Source organism: Pelophylax lessonae, assembly GCF_965119305.1.
Source record: "Pelophylax lessonae genome assembly, chromosome: 8".
NCBI classification, from domain to species: Eukaryota; Metazoa; Chordata; class Amphibia; order Anura; family Ranidae; genus Pelophylax; species Pelophylax lessonae.
Window position 1 is genome coordinate 166,919,407 of NC_138775.1, and position 18,016 is coordinate 166,937,422.

Below are 18,016 nucleotides of genomic sequence, written 5' to 3' on the forward strand. Positions count from 1 at the left end.
TGTGATCGCCGCAGAGATCCCCACCGCTCATCCGTCGGTCTAATGACTTCCTGGTTCCGTTCCCTGCAGCAGCAATGGTGCATGGGAGCGGAACTGGGAGGGAAATTCAAAAGTTGCACAAAACACACACATAAAAAGGAGGTGATACAATGTAATCTGAAATTATATAATTATATATATATATATATAAATTATATATTATTTCAGATTACATTGTATCACCTTTTTATATATATATATATATATATATATATATATATATATATATATATATATATATATATATATATATATATATATACACACACACACATACACACACATTATATATTATATAATAAAATTATATTATTGATTAGATTATAATTCATGCGTTTGTGTTTCAAATTTATCACATCTGGGATGTCTACTAGAGTCTTGTTTTGGTCAGGTTTAAGTCAGTAATTACTAAGCATTGTAGGGCCTATAATACATAATGTCAAATTTCCATGCAAAAAATTGTACCGCTTTTGGTACATAATTCCTGACATAATCATACCGCCAGGGAGGTTAAGGACCAGGCCTATTTCAGACACTTGTTGTTTACAAGATAAAACCTGTCATTTTTTGCTAGAAAATTACTTAGAACCCCCGAAACACTTTTTTTTTTAGTAGAGACCCTAGAGAATAAAATTGAGATTGTTCCAATACTTTGTCACACTGCATTTGCGCAGCAGTCTTACAAATGCAACTGTTTTGGAATTAAAAAATAAGAAAACAGTTAAGTTAGCTAAATTTTTTCTATAATATGAAAGAGAATGTTATGCAGAGTAAATTGATACCTAACATTCCATGCCTAAAAAATTGCGCACGCTCATGGAATGGCGACAAACATTGATACTTTGTCTCCATAAGGGATGTTTCAAGATTTCTATAGGTACACGTTTAGAGTTACAGAAGAGGTATAGGGCTAGAATTATTGTGCTCACGCCAACGATCACAGTGACACCTCACGTGTAATTTGAACACCGTTTACATATGTGGGCGCGACCTGAGTATGAGTTTGCTTCTGCGTGCATACTCGGTGGGACGATGCACTTTACTTTTTTTTTTTATTATTTATTTCACCTTTTATTTTTACACTGTCCCTTTAAAAAAAAAAATGTGATCACTTTTATTCCAATTACAAGGAAAGTAAACATCCCATCCCTAGACAGGTCCTCTAATGTGAGATCTGGGGGGTCAAAAAAACCTCCAATCTCACATCTACACAAACGCAAAAAAAAAAAAAAAATGTATTTTTCTGCAAGAAAAAAAAAAAGGGGCTCTTAGGCCATTGGGAGGAAGTGACGTATGGCGTCCCTCCGGTCCTCCAAGGCCATAGAGTTGAGTTGGGGCCATCTAACCCTGTCTGGGACTGGAATGGACCAGATCGTTTTCCCCCGCTACCCACGGCTCTGGTAAGCTGGGAAAACTACCATGTTTATGTGAAAGATTACCGTCGGCCAGGTAGAAAATCACCAGGGTTATGGCAGCTATCTGCTGCCATACCACTGGTATTTAATGTCAAAATGCCGACGCAAATACACAGTGGGTGGTTCGGAAGTTGGGTTTACATATTCTTTAACCACATTTCATATTCCTGATATGAGTCTACTGTACCATGTACTTATATGAACAAGTATCCTGTTCTCTTTGTATCTTTCCTTTTATGTGATACACCTGGTGTTTCTGCCAATCGCTATGCTCTCCTATCCAAAAACTGACCTCAACACACATGAGCGCACAGGCTTAGTTTTCTGGCTGCGCTGATAACTAATCCTGCTCTCCTTCAATGATCAGACTTGCGCAGACACCCCCCCCCCCCCCCCAATATCTGGGATGACCAGAGTGCTGCTGCTTCTCCTACCCACGCCAAAAACAGAGGGTATGTGATCACAAAAGTGATTTAGGTTTTTTATGTATACACAAGTCCTGTCTTCCATGTATATTTTAAACTAAATGGGTTTTACATGGTGTTTACTTTAATCACTTAAGCTTCAGAAGGTTTTACCCCCTTAACGACCAGGCCATTTTTGTGATACGGCACTGCGTTTCTTTAACCCCTTGCCGACCGCCAGCAGTACATATACTGCAACGTCGGCTCTGTCCTGCGAAACAACGTACCTGCACATCGCTTCGTGGGACCGCGCGCCAATTTACCACAGGGGAAGCTGATCTGGGGGTCCTGCGGCTGCGATTGCCGCCGCTCACCCGCAATCACTTCCCGTGGAGACAGAATGGTGGTCTGCCGTTGTAAACACAACAGACCGTTGTTCTATCAGCAATGAACACAGGGCTCCTGTGTTCCTTCTATTTAGGAACACAGGTCCTTGTGTTCATTCCATAAGCCCATCCCCCACACCGTTAGAAAGCCCCCCCTAGGGACACATTGAACCCTTTGATTGACCCTAGTGTTAATCCCTTCATTGCCAGTGTCATTAGTAGAGTAACAATGCATATTTTTAGTACTGATTCCCCCCCCCCCCCCCCCCGTGTCAAAAATGTCAGGTGTCCGATCTGTCTGCCACAATGTTGCAGTCCCGCTAAAAATTGCTGATTGCCCCCCATTACTAGTAAAAATAAATAAAAATGACAAATCTTTCCCCTAGCTTGTAGACGTGATAACTTTTGCGCAAACCAATCAATATACTCTTATTGGGATTTATTTGTTTTTTCCAATAAATATGTAGCAGAATACATACAGTGCCTTGCAAAAATTTTCACCCCCCTTGGCATTTTGCGTGTTTTGTTGTCTCGCAACCAGGAATTAACATGGATTGAGGATTTGCATCATTTATTTTACAGAACATACCCACAACTTGGGATTTTTGCCCATTCCTAATTGCAAAACTGCTCCAGCTCCTCCAAGTTGGATGGTTTGCGCTTGTGAACAGCAATTTAAGTCTGACCACAGATTTTCTATTGGATTGAGGTCTGGGCTTTGACTAGGCCCTTCCAACACATTTACATGTTTCCCCTTAAAACCACTCAAGTGTTGCTTTAGCAGTGTGTTTGGGGTCATTGTCCTGCTGGAAGGTGAACCTCCTCCTAGCCTCAAATTGCGCACAGAGTGGTACAGGTTTTGCTTAAGAATATCCCTGTATTTAGCACTATCCATCTTTCCCTCAACTCTGACCAGTTTCCCAGTCCCGGCTGCTGAAAAACATCCCCACAGCACGATGCTGCCACCACCATGTTTCACTATGGGGATGGTGTTCTTTGGATGATGTGATGTGTTGGGTATGCGACAGACATAGCATTTTCTCTTTGATGGCTGAAAAGTTACATTTTAGTCTCATCAGATCAAAGCACCTTCCTCCATACATTTTGGGAGTCTCCCACATGCCTTTTCACAAAGGCAAAACGTGCCATTTTGTTTTTTGCTGAAAGTAATGTCTTTCTTCTGGCCACTCTGCCATAAAGTCCAACTCTATGGAGCGCATGGCTTATTGTCGTCCTACGTACAGATACTCCAGTCTCGGCTGTGGAACTCTGCAGCTCCTCCAGGGTTACCTTAGGTCTCTGTGCTGCCTCTGATTAATGCCCTCCTTGCCCGGTCCATGAGTTTTGGTGGGCAGCTGTCTCTTGGCAGGCTTGCTGTTGTGCCATGTTCTATCCATTTGATGCTGCTCCTGGGGATCATCAAAGATTTGGATATTTTTTTTATAACCTAACCCCGACTTGTACTTGACAACATTGTCCCTTACTTGTTTGGAGAGTTCCTTGGTCTTCATGTCAGTGTTTGGTTAGCGGTGCCTATTGCTTAGGTGTTTCAGCCTCTGGGGCCTTTCAAAAAAAAGGTGTGTATATGTAATATACATGATATATGTATATGTATAGGACAGATCATGTGAAACTTAGACTGCACACAGGTGGACATCATTTCACTAATTATGTGACTTCTGAAGGTAATTGGTTGCACCAGAGCTTTTTGTGGGCTTCATAACAAAGGGGGTGAATACATACGCACATGCCAATTTTCTGTTTTCTATTTCTAAAAAAAATAGTTTTGTATACTTTTCTCATTTCACTTCACCAAGTTATCCGGAAAAAAAAAAAAAAAAAAAACTAGCGCAATACCTGTAGATTAATCTGTAATGTGTCTAATATATGTGGTATACTAAAATCCTAATAGTGATATCTGTTAATGAATGAAAAATTAAAATTGAATTGGACAATAATTACAAGTGCTAGTGCAAACTGCAAAATATAAAACAAATATGTCCAATTGTGATGAAATTATCCTATATTATTCTCAAATGGTATATATGGTAATAATACATATTATTGGAATAAAATCTGTGAGTTTATCAATGCACTACCTAGTATTATGGAAGTACCGGACTCCTTAATTTTAAAGTGAAATAAATAAAGTGAATAAATATTTGATAAATTAAATATTATACTGATCAAAAAAATGATCAAGAAAGTGCTGGTGCAAAAATGTGCTAAATTAAAGTGCAAACTAATGTGTTATTTATGGCAGCTATTTGGCTGCTGATTACTATGTATGTGTTGTATGCTAATTAATAATCTTATATAATCAATTAATTAGAAGTGAAACAAGTAATGACAAAATTAATCCTCCAGAAGGGAAGTGCTAGTGCAATAAATAATTCAAAAAAAGTGCTAGTGCAGTGCAAAAAAAAGTTGTGCATAGACCATATCAATAAGCAATAACCACAGAAATTCTCCGAAATTAATAGGACAACAATGGATAAATGGTGTAGATTAAAAGAAGTCCATCAAACAAAGTCCATATTTAAATCATCCAGTGACAAAGTGCAAAAACTGCTATTCATCCAAACACAGGTGTTCACAAGTGAGGATCCTTCCACCCACAGGGCTTAAATTGCCTAGATCCAACTCACCAGAAATTTTGCTGGTAAAGTTATTAACTAGCAAAACAGCATAAGCCACAACAGAGATCAGCCTGGAATCCTTTCTCCCTATAGCATGGCTAATCACCCCAGGATGGACACCAGCTCAGGATGGATCATATAAGGAAACATAACAAGGGATGCCAACAATAGCGTAATATTGTATGAAACTTATTGAGCAACAAAATAAAAGCACTCACATATGATGGTGTCTACGAGACACTAGGAATCTGCATAATAAACCTCCTCCGCTGCCTGGGTTGTTGTATGGTAAGCCACCAGCATGGATACAAAGTAGCAGCGTGCGGTATTGTCTCAGTGTCCTAAGCCACGCCCTACCGGATTCGTCACCCGACGTTTCTCAGGGAGACCGGGCTACCTCCAGAGCCGCCACTTCTTGTGCCCCCCTGGTGATTGATATAAGCCATGGCTGTGACATTGTCTGATTGAATGCCCACAGGACATCCCTGAAGACAATCCGTCCAAATTTTCAGGCACAGTCTGATCGCTCGGACTGTCCAGATACCCTGCTCATAATTTTTGCCACGGACATCTCCACAGCCAGACAGGCTGGCATCCATGGTGACCACTGTCCAATACAAGGGGGAAGGAAGGATTTTGCCCAGCTTAAGCGCCGGAGAAGGAAGCCACCATTATCAGGGAGTCTGCTGGATCCGACTGTCCAAAGACTGCAGATTCTTGTCCCATTTGGCCAGAATCTTCATTGCAGCAACCTCGTATGGAACTGTACAAAACGGAACCACCTCGAAGGTAGACATCATCAGGCCCAGCACCCGCATGCAAGTCCAGGGGAATAACCATCTGCTGGACAGCAGGAGACGAATTGCAGCCTGCAGTTTCTGGAGTTTGTCCAGAGGAAGGAGCACTCTGGCTAAGGCCCACTCAAGAGTCAGAATTAGATAGTCCAGCTTTGTGGACGGAACCAGAGCAGACTTCTGAAAATTCAGAATCCAGCCAAACTCCCTCCTAGGTCGTATGGGGATTTCCACGTTTCCCACCAGAGCAGTAAGAGACTCCGCTCACAGAAGGAGGTCGCTTAAGTAGCCCAGCACCGCCCATTAGCCTAACAATGCTAGCACCAGGGCCAACACCCGAGGAGCGGAGACGACAAAAGGGTAATGCCACTAACTGATAATGCTCCTCTCCCACGGCAAAGCGGATGAATCGCTGGTGACCGACATGCATTGGAATGTGAAGGTAAGCGTCCTTGAAGTCGATAGAGGCAAGAAAATCCCCCTGATGCAAGGAAGCCACCACCAAGCGGAATAGACTCCATCCTGAACTTCTGCACCCTCTCAAAGCAGTTCAGTGCCTTGAGGTCCAGGATTGGACAAACCTTGCCTTCCTTCCTGGGGACTGTAAACAGGTTTGAGTAAAAACCCCTGAAAACGTTCCAAAGTTGGGACAATCACCCTTTGAAGTAAAAGGTCTTGCCCCAAAAAGAGCCTGTAAGCGGACCGGGGACAGTCGCATGTTAGAAGGAAGAACCTTACCGGAGGGCAAGAACGACACTCGATCTTGTAGCCAGACCGTATGACCGCGTGGACCCACTTGTCCTGTACCAAGGAAGTCCACGGGTCTGGGAACCAGCGAAGATGTCCCCCCCCCACCCAAGATACGGGTGAGGGTGCACCTTCCTGCTAAACAGTCCACTTCTTAAAAAGGGAACGCCTAGCAACTCGCTTAGGGACCCCAAGAGAATGCTTTGGCTGTCCCCACTCTTTGCCGCTCTGGATGGTTTGGAGTTTTCAAAGGAAACCTGCGCCTCTGTTGCAGCCGCAGCTACGTCCTCCAACTTTAAGTCTCAAGCACAGATACAATCAGTGCGTCCACCAGCGCCTTTTTGTGTGCGGCTGCAGAAGCGGAGGAATCATCCTCCCTATGTGAGGATGCAAGGCACGTGGTGGCAGACCCAGCAGGGTGATTCAGGACCTGAGGAGGCCCATGAGGCAGAGAAAGGCGGGGGGCGCTTTATGCCAGCCCATAGCCCAAAAGCCACCTCCACCCAGGACACAAGGGACTCCAGGACCGCCGTTAGTGTGTCGATGGATGCATGGGACCCAGAGGGAACTGCAGCCCCAGAGAGGGAATCAGGTGGAGAGATGTACTCCAAAGACTCCTAAGTCACCAGGGGCTCCCCACAAAAAAAAGTGTAGAACACTGCTAAGGAACAGCCCCTACTGCTGTGGTAGCACCACCGGGTTGCCAGTCACAGAGCACCAATCGATCCTCAGCAGAGAGGAAGAGGACCAAACCAGACTTGCTGGGAAACAAAAAGATCCAGGAGTCAGCACCAGGGGATGAGGAGGGGCTCCACTGTCATGGCCATTGCGGTTTTCAATGGCCTACATCCGCAAAATGGGCGCCGGACAACACAAACATGGCCATTGTGCATTGAGCACACAGGCTACAAGTAAATGGCAGCACCGGGAGAGATCCCTAGGCCTCAAGGACAGGGGGCCCTGACAGGTGCCCCCACCAAGTACAGTCCCCCCCCTGCATAGCGCCCTGCCCCACCCCAGGAGGTGGACCAGACCACCCACACAGCCCCAGCATAAGTGGAGGGGTGTAGGATGGGGCAGATGAAGGGGGGTGCCTGATGGGAAAGGAGGGGAACCCGGGAGTCCGACTGTCCTATGGAGGAGCCCACATCCACCCCAAAACCCTCCAGGGGGAAGAGGGGGGACAGCTATTCACCATACCAGGAACCAGGTGGGCACCGCTCTAGACAGAACCACTCGCCATGAAAATAGGGGGCTGCTGGCCAGAAGGAACGCTGCAACTCGTGCCAAGACCAAGTCGGGCTAGCCGGTGGTGGGGCTATGTCGCGGCTGAGGTTTGCAGTTGATTGTAGATCTCACAGGAAAATACAGAAATCTATCTAAAAAGGAAAAATTGCCAGGACCAGATATCCCAGAGGGGAACTACGTCCTTACTCCTGACTAGGCAGAAATAAAAAACTGAATACCTATAGCAGAGAGAGGGAGAATACACCATGGGTCTGCCCATAGGCGTAGTCCAGTTCTTTTTCTGCCTAGTGTCCTACTCCTGTAGTTGGAAGTATAACCCAATGGTCAAGAAGATCAGGAGCTGTGTCCGTCAATGAACGAAAGGTAAATCAAAAATTTTCATCAATTTAGGCCAATATGTATTCTGCTACATAAAAAAATCCTAAAAAGTGTATATTGATTGGTTTGCGCAAAAGTTATAGCGTCTACAAACTATGGGATACATTTATGGACTTAATTTTTTTTTTACTAGTAATGCCAGCGATCAGCAATTTTTAGCAGGACTGCAACATTGCGGTGGAGAAATCTGACACTTTTTGGGGACCAGTGACACCAATATAGTGATCAGTGCTAAAAATAAAAATGCACTGTTATTGTATAAATGACACTGGCAAAGAAGGGGTTAACAGTAGGGGTTTTTTTAAGGGGTTAAGTGTGCTCCTAGGGAGTGCTTTCTAACTGTAGGGGGGGCTGGATGCACTAGAGCAGTGGTTCTCAACTCCTGTCCTCAGGACCCACTAACAGGTCAGATTTTAAGTATTACTTTGGAGAGATGCAGACTAGAGTACTTCAATCACTGAGCAGCAAATATCACCTGTGATGTATTTTAGTTATCTTGAAAACCTGGCCTGTTAGTGGGTCCTGCGGACAGGAGTGGAGAACCACTGCATTAGAGGAAGAGAGATCTGTGTTTCAGCTTAGCTGCCATATGCCTTGTTTACATAGGCAGACCGCTGTTCTGTCATTCCACTAAACGATTGGCGGATCCCAGCGGCTGCCGGACCCGCTGATTGGCTACCGCTGTGTCCAATTAGAGCGGGAGCGGCGCTCCGGCAGCGCGCGCCCCGGAAACCTCTGCACAAAATCACATGTACATGATTTTGCGCAGCCGGGCCGCTCTGCCGCAGTATATATGTGGTGGGCGGTTTGGAAGTGGTTAAGCTCATTTATGTTCTGAATTATTCTCTCCATCGCTTTCACCTCTAAGCTGATCTTTTAATTTTAATTATGAATGTAATATGGCAATTTACCCAAGTATGAGAACAATAAAAAACACTTTACAGCAGTCTTGCATGTTTTGTAAGGTTATCAGCCTTGGAAGAGGCTATGAATGTACATCTTTGAAGTATTCACTTTCTATTATGCTCCATTTAATTAACTCAACTTACAATATGGTAATAACTTTTCTTAAAAAAACACAACTCCATGTTCTAGCATTTCCCTTTCAGGAACATACAGGCATTATGGAGCAGGTAGGGGGGAGAAAAAGTAACTTCTCTGATTAGAAAGGTCGCGTATTTTGGGACCAAATAAATGGGTTTCTTTTTATGAAGCCCTTGTAATTCTTTATTCATTATACTGTTGGTTAAATGTCTTTCCTTCATAGGCTAGTCCCTGAATTTCTCTCTCCCCTTTAAATCTTAACAACGTAGCCATAAAATAAATAATCAGTGGTTATGGTGGCAGCGGGTTCTTTAAAGTCAGTTCCAAGGTCAGAGGTCGTCATAACAGGAAACTCCTGAAAGCTACGTGAAATTAATAGTGTGCCTCGACACAGGTTAATAGGACTTTCCGGAGGGGGCTGTGGGTTTCACAGTTGACACATGGCATCAGACTGGGCAGTAAAACACCCACTCAGTACCCGTGCCTCTCAGGACAGCTTACCTAAAGAATGTGCAGCTGTGGTTTTGGAGCTGAAGAAGCGGCCCAAGCCTAAATCCCCCAGCTTCACCACGCCTGTGGCTGTTATAAACACATTGGCTGGTTTAATATCTAGAGGGGGGAAAAGTACATTGAAAATTTCAATATAGAAACAAAAAAAACAGGAAATCTCCATATATTAAAACATGCATGCAATGTTAAAAATACCACTTACTGTCCAGAGATGGAACTTTAAAAAAGTAAATGTACAATTTTGTTTGGCACTAAAATACATCTTGAAATGTAGTTTAAGGCACTTGTGGACAAAATTAACAAAAACAGCTCTCAAGTTACCCATGGTAGATTTACTAAATGTGATGTGAAGGAAAGTGCGCTGATTCAAATTGGGTGTGCTGCTACCTTAGAGTGAATGTAATAAAGTGTGTATGAAAAAATCAGGTGCGCTAACCCAAATGATATAGTACAATATATACAGTGATATGTGAATAAAATCACCAATGACAAAGATAGGTTACTAAAGACAAAAATAGTGAGAACGAAAGGGTAAATCCAAAATTCACACTAGTGGTTCACCAGTGAACAATGCTATTAAACGTCCATGACATTAAATCAAAACAGTCCAAAAGGTGAAAATATAAGTGCCGTGCTATAAACACAAAACTCTGGAAGGTGCAAAACTTGTGTTGAGAAGGTTCAGGGTCCCGCCACCAGCTTAGCCTCTTACCAAAGACTGGAAAAGAAGGGCATATATGGATATTACTGCTCCGGGGGTCATGCAGCTTTTGAGGGGATTCCGAGACACTCAGATGACACTCTAGCACACTTATGATCCCTGGACTCTTACCGGACAAAGCCAAAAAGAGAGCCTAGAATGGTGTTAGGTGGTGATCCTGCCAGGAATCGCTGGACTCTGGATGGCTGCTGTGACTTCCTGTGTCTAGTATACCTCAATGCTAGGGGACACAACAAAGGGGACCGCCATAGTGCATTATCAACAGTAAAATTTATTGAAAACAGAGGATTGCACTTACAGTGTAGTAGACAGTCTAAGCGAGTTCCCACAGAGTGGCGGTATCGCCTGCAGTGCGGACTGCTGCCTTGGTCTAGTAGTGATGACGCGGCGCCTCCTCGATGACGCGTTTCCCCCGATTGGGCATCCTATCTCAGTGGATGCCCAATCGGGGGAAACACGTCAGAGAGGAGGCGCCGCGTCATCACTACTAGACCAAGGCAGCGGTCCGCACTGCAGGCGGATACCGCAACTCTGCTCCACTCTGTGGGAACTCGCTTAGACTGTCTACTACACTGTAAGTGCAATCATCTGTTTTCAATAAATTTTACTGTTGATAATGCACTATGGCGGTCCCCTTTGTTGTGTCCCCTACCATTGAGGTATACTAGACACAGGAAGTCACAGCAGCCATCCAGAGTCCAGCGATTCCTGGCAGGATCACCACCTAACACCATTCCAGGCTCTCTTTTTGGCTTTGTCCGGTAAGAGTCCAGGGATCATAAGTGTGCTAGAGTGTCATCTGAGTGTCTGGGAATCCCCTCAAAAGCTGCATGACCCCCGGAGCAGTAATATCCATATATGCCCTTCTTTTCCAGTCTTTGGTAAGAGGCTAAGCTGGTGGCGGGACCCTGAACCTTCTCAACACAAGTTTTGCACCTTCCAGAGTTTTGTGTTTATAGCACGGCACTTATATTTTCACCTTTTGGACTGTTTTGATTTAATGTCATGGACGTTTAATAGCATTGTTCACTGGTGAACCACTAGTGTGAATTTTGGATTTACCCTTTCGTTCTCACTATTTTTGTCTTTAGTAACCTATCTTTGACATTGGTGATTTTATTCACATATCACTGTATATGTTGTACTATATCATTTGGGTTAGCGCACCTAGATTTACTAAATGCTGTTGGATTTTTTCCTATTTCAAATTCCAAACATTTTATCATTACTAACAATGATTTGCATTTGAAAAACATGTAGAACATCTTCTGCAGATTTGCACTTAAAAGGGAGTTTAAAAAATTGCCCTGTATTTAGTCCCATACAATTTTCCTTCAATCCTTACCAGTTTCATTATTTCAATTATTATACATGATTTATATAGCCCCAACGATTTACGCAGCGCTTTACAACAAAAGGGCAGACAGTACAATACAATATAATACAGTAGGAATCCCTGCTGCCACCACGCTTCACTGTGGGTATAGTGTTCTCAGGGTCGAGGGAAGTGCTGAGTTTGTGCCACACACATTTACCATGATTGTGAAAAAAATGTGCATTTTTTTCTTAAAGTGGAAGTTAACCAAAAAATTAGATTTTTATCCGACCGTAAAATCCTTTTCACTGATGTTCATTGATGGACACCGCTCCAGAATCTTCTTAACCATTGGGTTATTGCTGCCCCCTACAGGAGTAGGACACTAAGCAGGAAAACGCTTTACCACGCCTTTGGGGCAGTCCCAGGGGATAGACTCAGTTTTGCAAGTAGTGTGAGAAGAAAAATAAAACAACTCAATAGAGGGGTGGGTGCTGTGTCCATCAATGATCATCTGAGAAAATGATTTTACAGTAGGACAAAAATACAATTTCTCTTTCATTCATTGACAGACACCTCCAGAATCTTCTTAACCATTGGGACGTCTCAAGGCAGTGTTAAACATGAAGGGTGGGAAAAACAGCAGAAAAAAATTCCCAAAAGGCTAAACCTTGCCAACCAGGTAACATGGAGCTCAACCAGGAACAACTGGAGCTCACCTGAAAACAATACACCCTCAAAGATGACCAGGTCCTCTCAAACAGTGGCTTGCAAAACCTTGTGGCCAAAAGTAGCATTCCCAGATGCCAGTACATCCACTTTATAAAATTTAGTGAAAGTGTGCACAGACGGCCAGGTGGCCGCCTTGCAAACCTTTATCACCGACGCCTGATGGCGGAAAGCCCAAGAGGTACTACGTGACCGCGTAGGAAGCACCTTAACCAAGGGAGGAACCTGACCTTTGATGGAATAAACCTGCACCGACCTAGCGCATAGCTAATGGTCTGCCCGCACTGGATGGCCAGACTGAGGGGCTCACTGGATCTAAATATCCAGCCCGGCAGTTGTTTGTAGATCTCTGCAGGAAATAAAAAAACAGGAATAAAAAAACAATAAGGATGCAAAAAGAAAAAAAGTGATAGAACCAAGGTTCCTAGCAGGGAGCTAGGTCCTTACTCCTGAGTCTAGGCAGAAAAAACAAAAAAACGGAGGTCTAACTTATACCAGCTAGGACTGCCCATAGGTGTAGCCAAGTGTCTGCCTAGTGTCCTACTCCTGTAGGGGGCAATATAACCCTACGGTTCCGAATATGGAGCGATGTGTCTAACAATGAACAAAAGAGAAATGTGCTTTTATTGTACACACATTAATAAGATCCAACAAATACAGTATAAAAATGATGATCTTTTGATCCCAGTAAAAATGGATTTTTGTAAAATCTTACCGTAAAATCCTTTTCTCTTAGCTCATTGACAGACGTAGTCCTCGGTGATTCAACACCCTCGGGTCATGCTGCCCTCTACAGGAGTAGGACTAGACAGGAAAGAAAACGTTCCGGCCACACCCTAGGGGCAGTCCCAGAGGGTATATCCTCTCACTTCCTGCTCTAGCAAATCAGTTATGTCACAAAGCAGTGTTTAGAGAATTTAACCCAACCCAACTCAAAAACAGAGGGGCGGGTACTACGTCTGTCAATGAGCTAAGAGAAAAGGATTTTACGGTAAGATTTTACAAAAATCCATTTTTCTCTATCGCTCATTGACAGACGTAGTCCTCGGTGATTCAACACCCTCGGGACGTCCCAAAGCAGTACCACAAATGAGGGGTGGGAAAATGGAAATCAAATCCAATCTAGAAGGCCCAACCGGTGCCAACTAGAAGTTTACAATGCTCATCCTCAATGATGAGACTCAACAGAAATTTTTAAACAGAAAAAAACCCCCGAGGTAGACCACCGGTCTCCTCAAATTGCGGCCTGCAAAACCTTGCGGCCAAATGAGGCATCCGCCGATGCCATCACATCAATCTTATAAAATTTTGTAAAGGTATGTACCGACGACCAGGTGGCCGCCTTACATACCTGGACCACTGACGCCTGATGGCGATAGGCCCAGGAAGTACTGAGCGCTCGAGTGAAGTGCGCCCTAACAGGGAACGGAGGATTCCGACCCTTAATAGAATAAGCCTGTACCACCGTCTGACTGATCCATGTAGATATGGTCGCGGCAGACACAGGCAACACCCTTCAAGGGCTTAAACATTTTGATGCCTCAGGTCAAAGGAAATGGGACTTTTACGGGCTTAATAAAAATATTATATTTATTGGAGATTATTTAGAAAATTTTTTTGCTGTTAAGCAAAAAATATATATAAATACAGACAAAATAATATAATACCAATGGTGCAAATGGGTTATAGACCCATGTGAGAAGGTGAGAATGGAACGAAAGGTGACAAGGTGAAAATGGTGACTTTTTTGAAACTCTGTCTGTGGGGCTCAGAATTGTGAGCTTGTTGAGAGAGAGTGTGTCTTGTCAGACTTCCAACGCGTTTCGGCGTATATTGCCTTTATCAAGGAAGCGGAGACAGTTCACCATGTAAGTGACCAAGGCGGTTAGGTCCCGGGTTGTACTATTCCCATTGCTCTTCCAAAATTATTCTCACGGGATTTCTGTGGAGTAGCTGTATAGCATAGGGATCACATGGAGGGGATCCTTATCTTACATAGCATAGGGATCACATGAAGGGGATCCTTCTGGTTGGCAGTTGAAAAACTTGATTGTGATCCAATTTTGTTAATTAGAAGGCCTGTGGAGAATGCTTTTCATTGAGCATATAAGGGAGTTCCAGGTTCAGAGCAGCAGGGGGAGCCCTGGTCATGGATCCTGTTAGTTCCGATTTGTAAGGCTGGATTGAAGTGGTATGGGTCCAGAAGAGCATGTCCTAGGGCGTCCGCGTTGTCCCTCGGTTGGAGGGACAACGCGGACGCCCTAGGACATGCTCTTCTGGACCCATACCACTTCAATCCAGCCTTACAAATCGGAACTAACAGGATCCATGACCAGGGCTCCCCCTGCTGCTCTGAACCTGGAACTCCCTTATATGCTCAATGAAAAGCATTCTCCACAGGCCTTCTAATTAACAAAATTGGATCACAATCAAGTTTTTCAACTGCCAACCAGAAGGATCCCCTTCATGTGATCCCTATGCTATGTAAGATAAGGATCCCCTCCATGTGATCCCTATGCTATACAGCTACTCCACAGAAATCCCGTGAGAATAATTTTGGAAGAGCAATGGGAATAGTACAACCCGGGACCTAACCGCCTTGGTCACTTACATGGTGAACTGTCTCCGCTTCCTTGATAAAGGCAATATACGCCGAAACGCGTTGGAAGTCTGACAAGACACACTCTCTCTCAACAAGCTCACAATTCTGAGCCCCACAGACAGAGTTTCAAAAAAGTCACCATTTTCACCTTGTCACCTTTCGTTCCATTCTCACCTTCTCACATGGGTCTATAACCCATTTGCACCATTGGTATTATATTATTTTGTCTGTATTTATATATATTTTTTTGCTTAACAGCAAAAAATTTTTCTAAATAATCTCCAATAAATATAATATTTTTATTAAGCCCGTAAAAGTCCCATTTCCTTTGACCTGAGGCATCAAAATGTTTTAATACGTTTCTCTGGGACGGTGGCTACACCAACTAAGTTTAGGTATCAGGGATCGCATCTTTTTTCTCACACCCTTCAAGGGCTATCCGTGATCACAAAAAGTGAGTCCGTCTTACGAAAACAAGTTCGTAGTAGTCAAGTGTATCCTTCTGAACCCCATCCAAGGAGTGTAATGCAAACTCCCAAGGATGGCTAGTCTTAGGACACGGGGAAGGTAACACAATACTTTTATTCAGATGAAAAACTCTGAAAACCACTTTAGGAAGGAAGGATGGATTCAGAAGAAGAACCACCTTATCCGTATGAACCACCAGATATGGGGAACAACAAGATAATGCGGCCAGTTCTGACACCCTGCGTGCAGAAGTAATGGCCACCAAGAAGGCCACCTTCTGGGATAATGTAAGCAAGGGAATCTCTCTAATATCTTCAAAGAGAAGTTTCTGAAGAACCGACCACACTAAATAAGATCCCAGGCGGTAAGGGTGCACGCAATGGCGGAGCCAGATGTCGCACCCCCTGGATGAAATTCCGCACCAAGGAATGATTAGCCAAAGGTTTCTGAAAGAAGATTGCTAACGCTGAAACCTGACCCTTGATAGTGCTCAAGGATAGTTTCTGCTCAACCCCTTGTTGCAGACAGACCAAAATTCGGGTCACCGAATAGGTATGTGGGGGAAATCCAATAGATTCACACCATGCAATATAAGACTTCCATGTGCTGGAAGTCGCTTTCCTTGCTTTAACTGGAGGTAGGAATAACTGAAGCTGACACTCCCTTGTCCTTCAGTACCTGGGTCTCAATGGCCAGGCCATTAAGCCAGCGACTGTAAAGCAAGATGGAAGATCGGTCCCTGAGACCGCAAATCCTCCCTGAGAGGAAGTCTCCAAGGAGCGTCCGCGACTAGCCTCACCAAGTCGGCGTACCAGGCTCGACGAGGTCAGTCCGGAATTTCCAGAATAACTGGAATTCCCTCCACCTATATCCTGCGAAGAAGTTCCCGCAGCAACTTGAGAGGATGGAAGGCATGCCGTAGCTGATACTGCCCCCACGGGGCGATCAGCGTTTCTGCTGCGTCCGCTAGAGGATCGCGGCGCGAGCTACAAACCTCCGCACCTTCCTGTTAAGCCAAGGTGCCAACAGATCCACATCCGGGATGTCCCAATGAAGGGACAGCTAGTGAAAAACCTCTGGATGAAGAGGCCATATGCGATTGGATCCGAATCGGGCTGCTCTAGAGCTGCTCGATCCAGTAAATCAGACAAAATCTGATCGCTCTCAGTTCCGATACCCTTATTGGTAATCTGGATACTATCGGAAGAAATGACTTCCCCTGGTTGAGCATCGGAGACTTCCTGGTCCGCTCGCTCAACCGGATCCGATTGTCCAGGGAATCGGAATTCTGATTCCATTAAAAAAGAATCTCCTTCAGGAGAATTCGGGTATGAGACTGGGTATACGGTACTACCTCTAAGAAGGCCACCATCAGTCCCAGCCAATTGACGGACAGCAACATCCGAATCGTTGACTGAACCTTCTGGAGTTTCTCCGCAAGGAGAAACTCTCTTGCCCAGGATGTATCCAACCTTAGGCCCAGATAGTTCAGTCTCCTGGTGGGAACCAGGGATGATCTTTGGGAAAGCGAAAAAACGCTGATGTCCTGCGATGATGGGGATATACAGATAGGCCTCCTAAATGTCTATGGACGCCAGGAAATCCCCCTGATGCAGGGAGGCCACCACTGTACGGATGGACTCTATTTCTTCCCAAGTCCAGATTTGGACGCACCTTGCCCTCTTTCCTGGGCATTGTGAATAGGTTCGCATAGAACCCCTGAAACCGTTCAATGTTAGAAGGGAAGAATCGCACCGGTGGAAGTGATCGAAACTCAATCCTGTGTCCTCCAGAAACCGGTGAAGACATCCCCCCCACCCCAGAGATGGGTAGGGGCGCATCAGGCTGTATCTTCAGGCTTGGCTGAGCCGGACTTTTTGTTAAGCCGACCAGCGCCCTTTGAAACCCCTCTAAAGGGGCTTTGGAGGGTTTCGCCTTATCGCCCGCCCTCGCGGAACGAACAACTCTTTATGAGCAGAAAAGGAAGGTCCTCGTTAGTTACGAGGTCCTTTTATCCTAACAGTCTGTGGTAAGACAGCAGGTGGTACAGTCTATCCTATAAATAGGAATTCCTCAAACGGATAGCACCTAGCCATGCGTTTGGAAATAACAGGGGTTCGTTTCAAAACGACCCCATTTGGGTAAAGGAAAATCCTTCGCCCTTTTGGTAGGCTAACAAGTACCAAAAAGGAATCTCAGTCTCAGCTACCTCTGCCGGTGTAACCTCAAGACTAAAGGTTTCCCGGACGGACACAACTAGTGCATTCACCACTCTTGTGCTATGGCGGAGGCAGAAACGTGCTCCTCACTGCTGAGGAGACATTACCTGAGACAACAGCCCCATAAGAGGGACCTGCAGCTGCATTGACCAGTTCCGAATCCGTATCTGAAGTATCTGATAAACAATAGGGGTAGGCGGGGGTCGCTTCTTGACCCCCGTCCCTGACAGGCCACCTCCACCCGGGATACCAAAGACTCCAAAACTGCAGATAATGCATTAAAAACAAGTGGGGTACTGGAGGGTCCTGCGACCACCTTGAGGGGATCAGGTGGGGATACCTATGCGGCAGGGTCAAT

The 18,016-nt window shown here is 44.7% G+C and overlaps 1 protein-coding gene across 1 annotated transcript in view; it reads right to left on the minus strand.

Annotated features, from left to right (window-relative positions):
- Positions 1-18,016, minus strand: part of NEK7 (NIMA related kinase 7) — a 243,809-nt gene that overhangs the window by 95,178 nt on the left and 130,615 nt on the right. Inside the window, exon 5 of the mRNA XM_082264886.1 lies at positions 9,596-9,703. Within this exon, the coding sequence (XP_082121012.1) occupies positions 9,596-9,703 (108 nt within the window). The remainder of the gene's footprint in view (positions 1-9,595; positions 9,704-18,016) is intronic.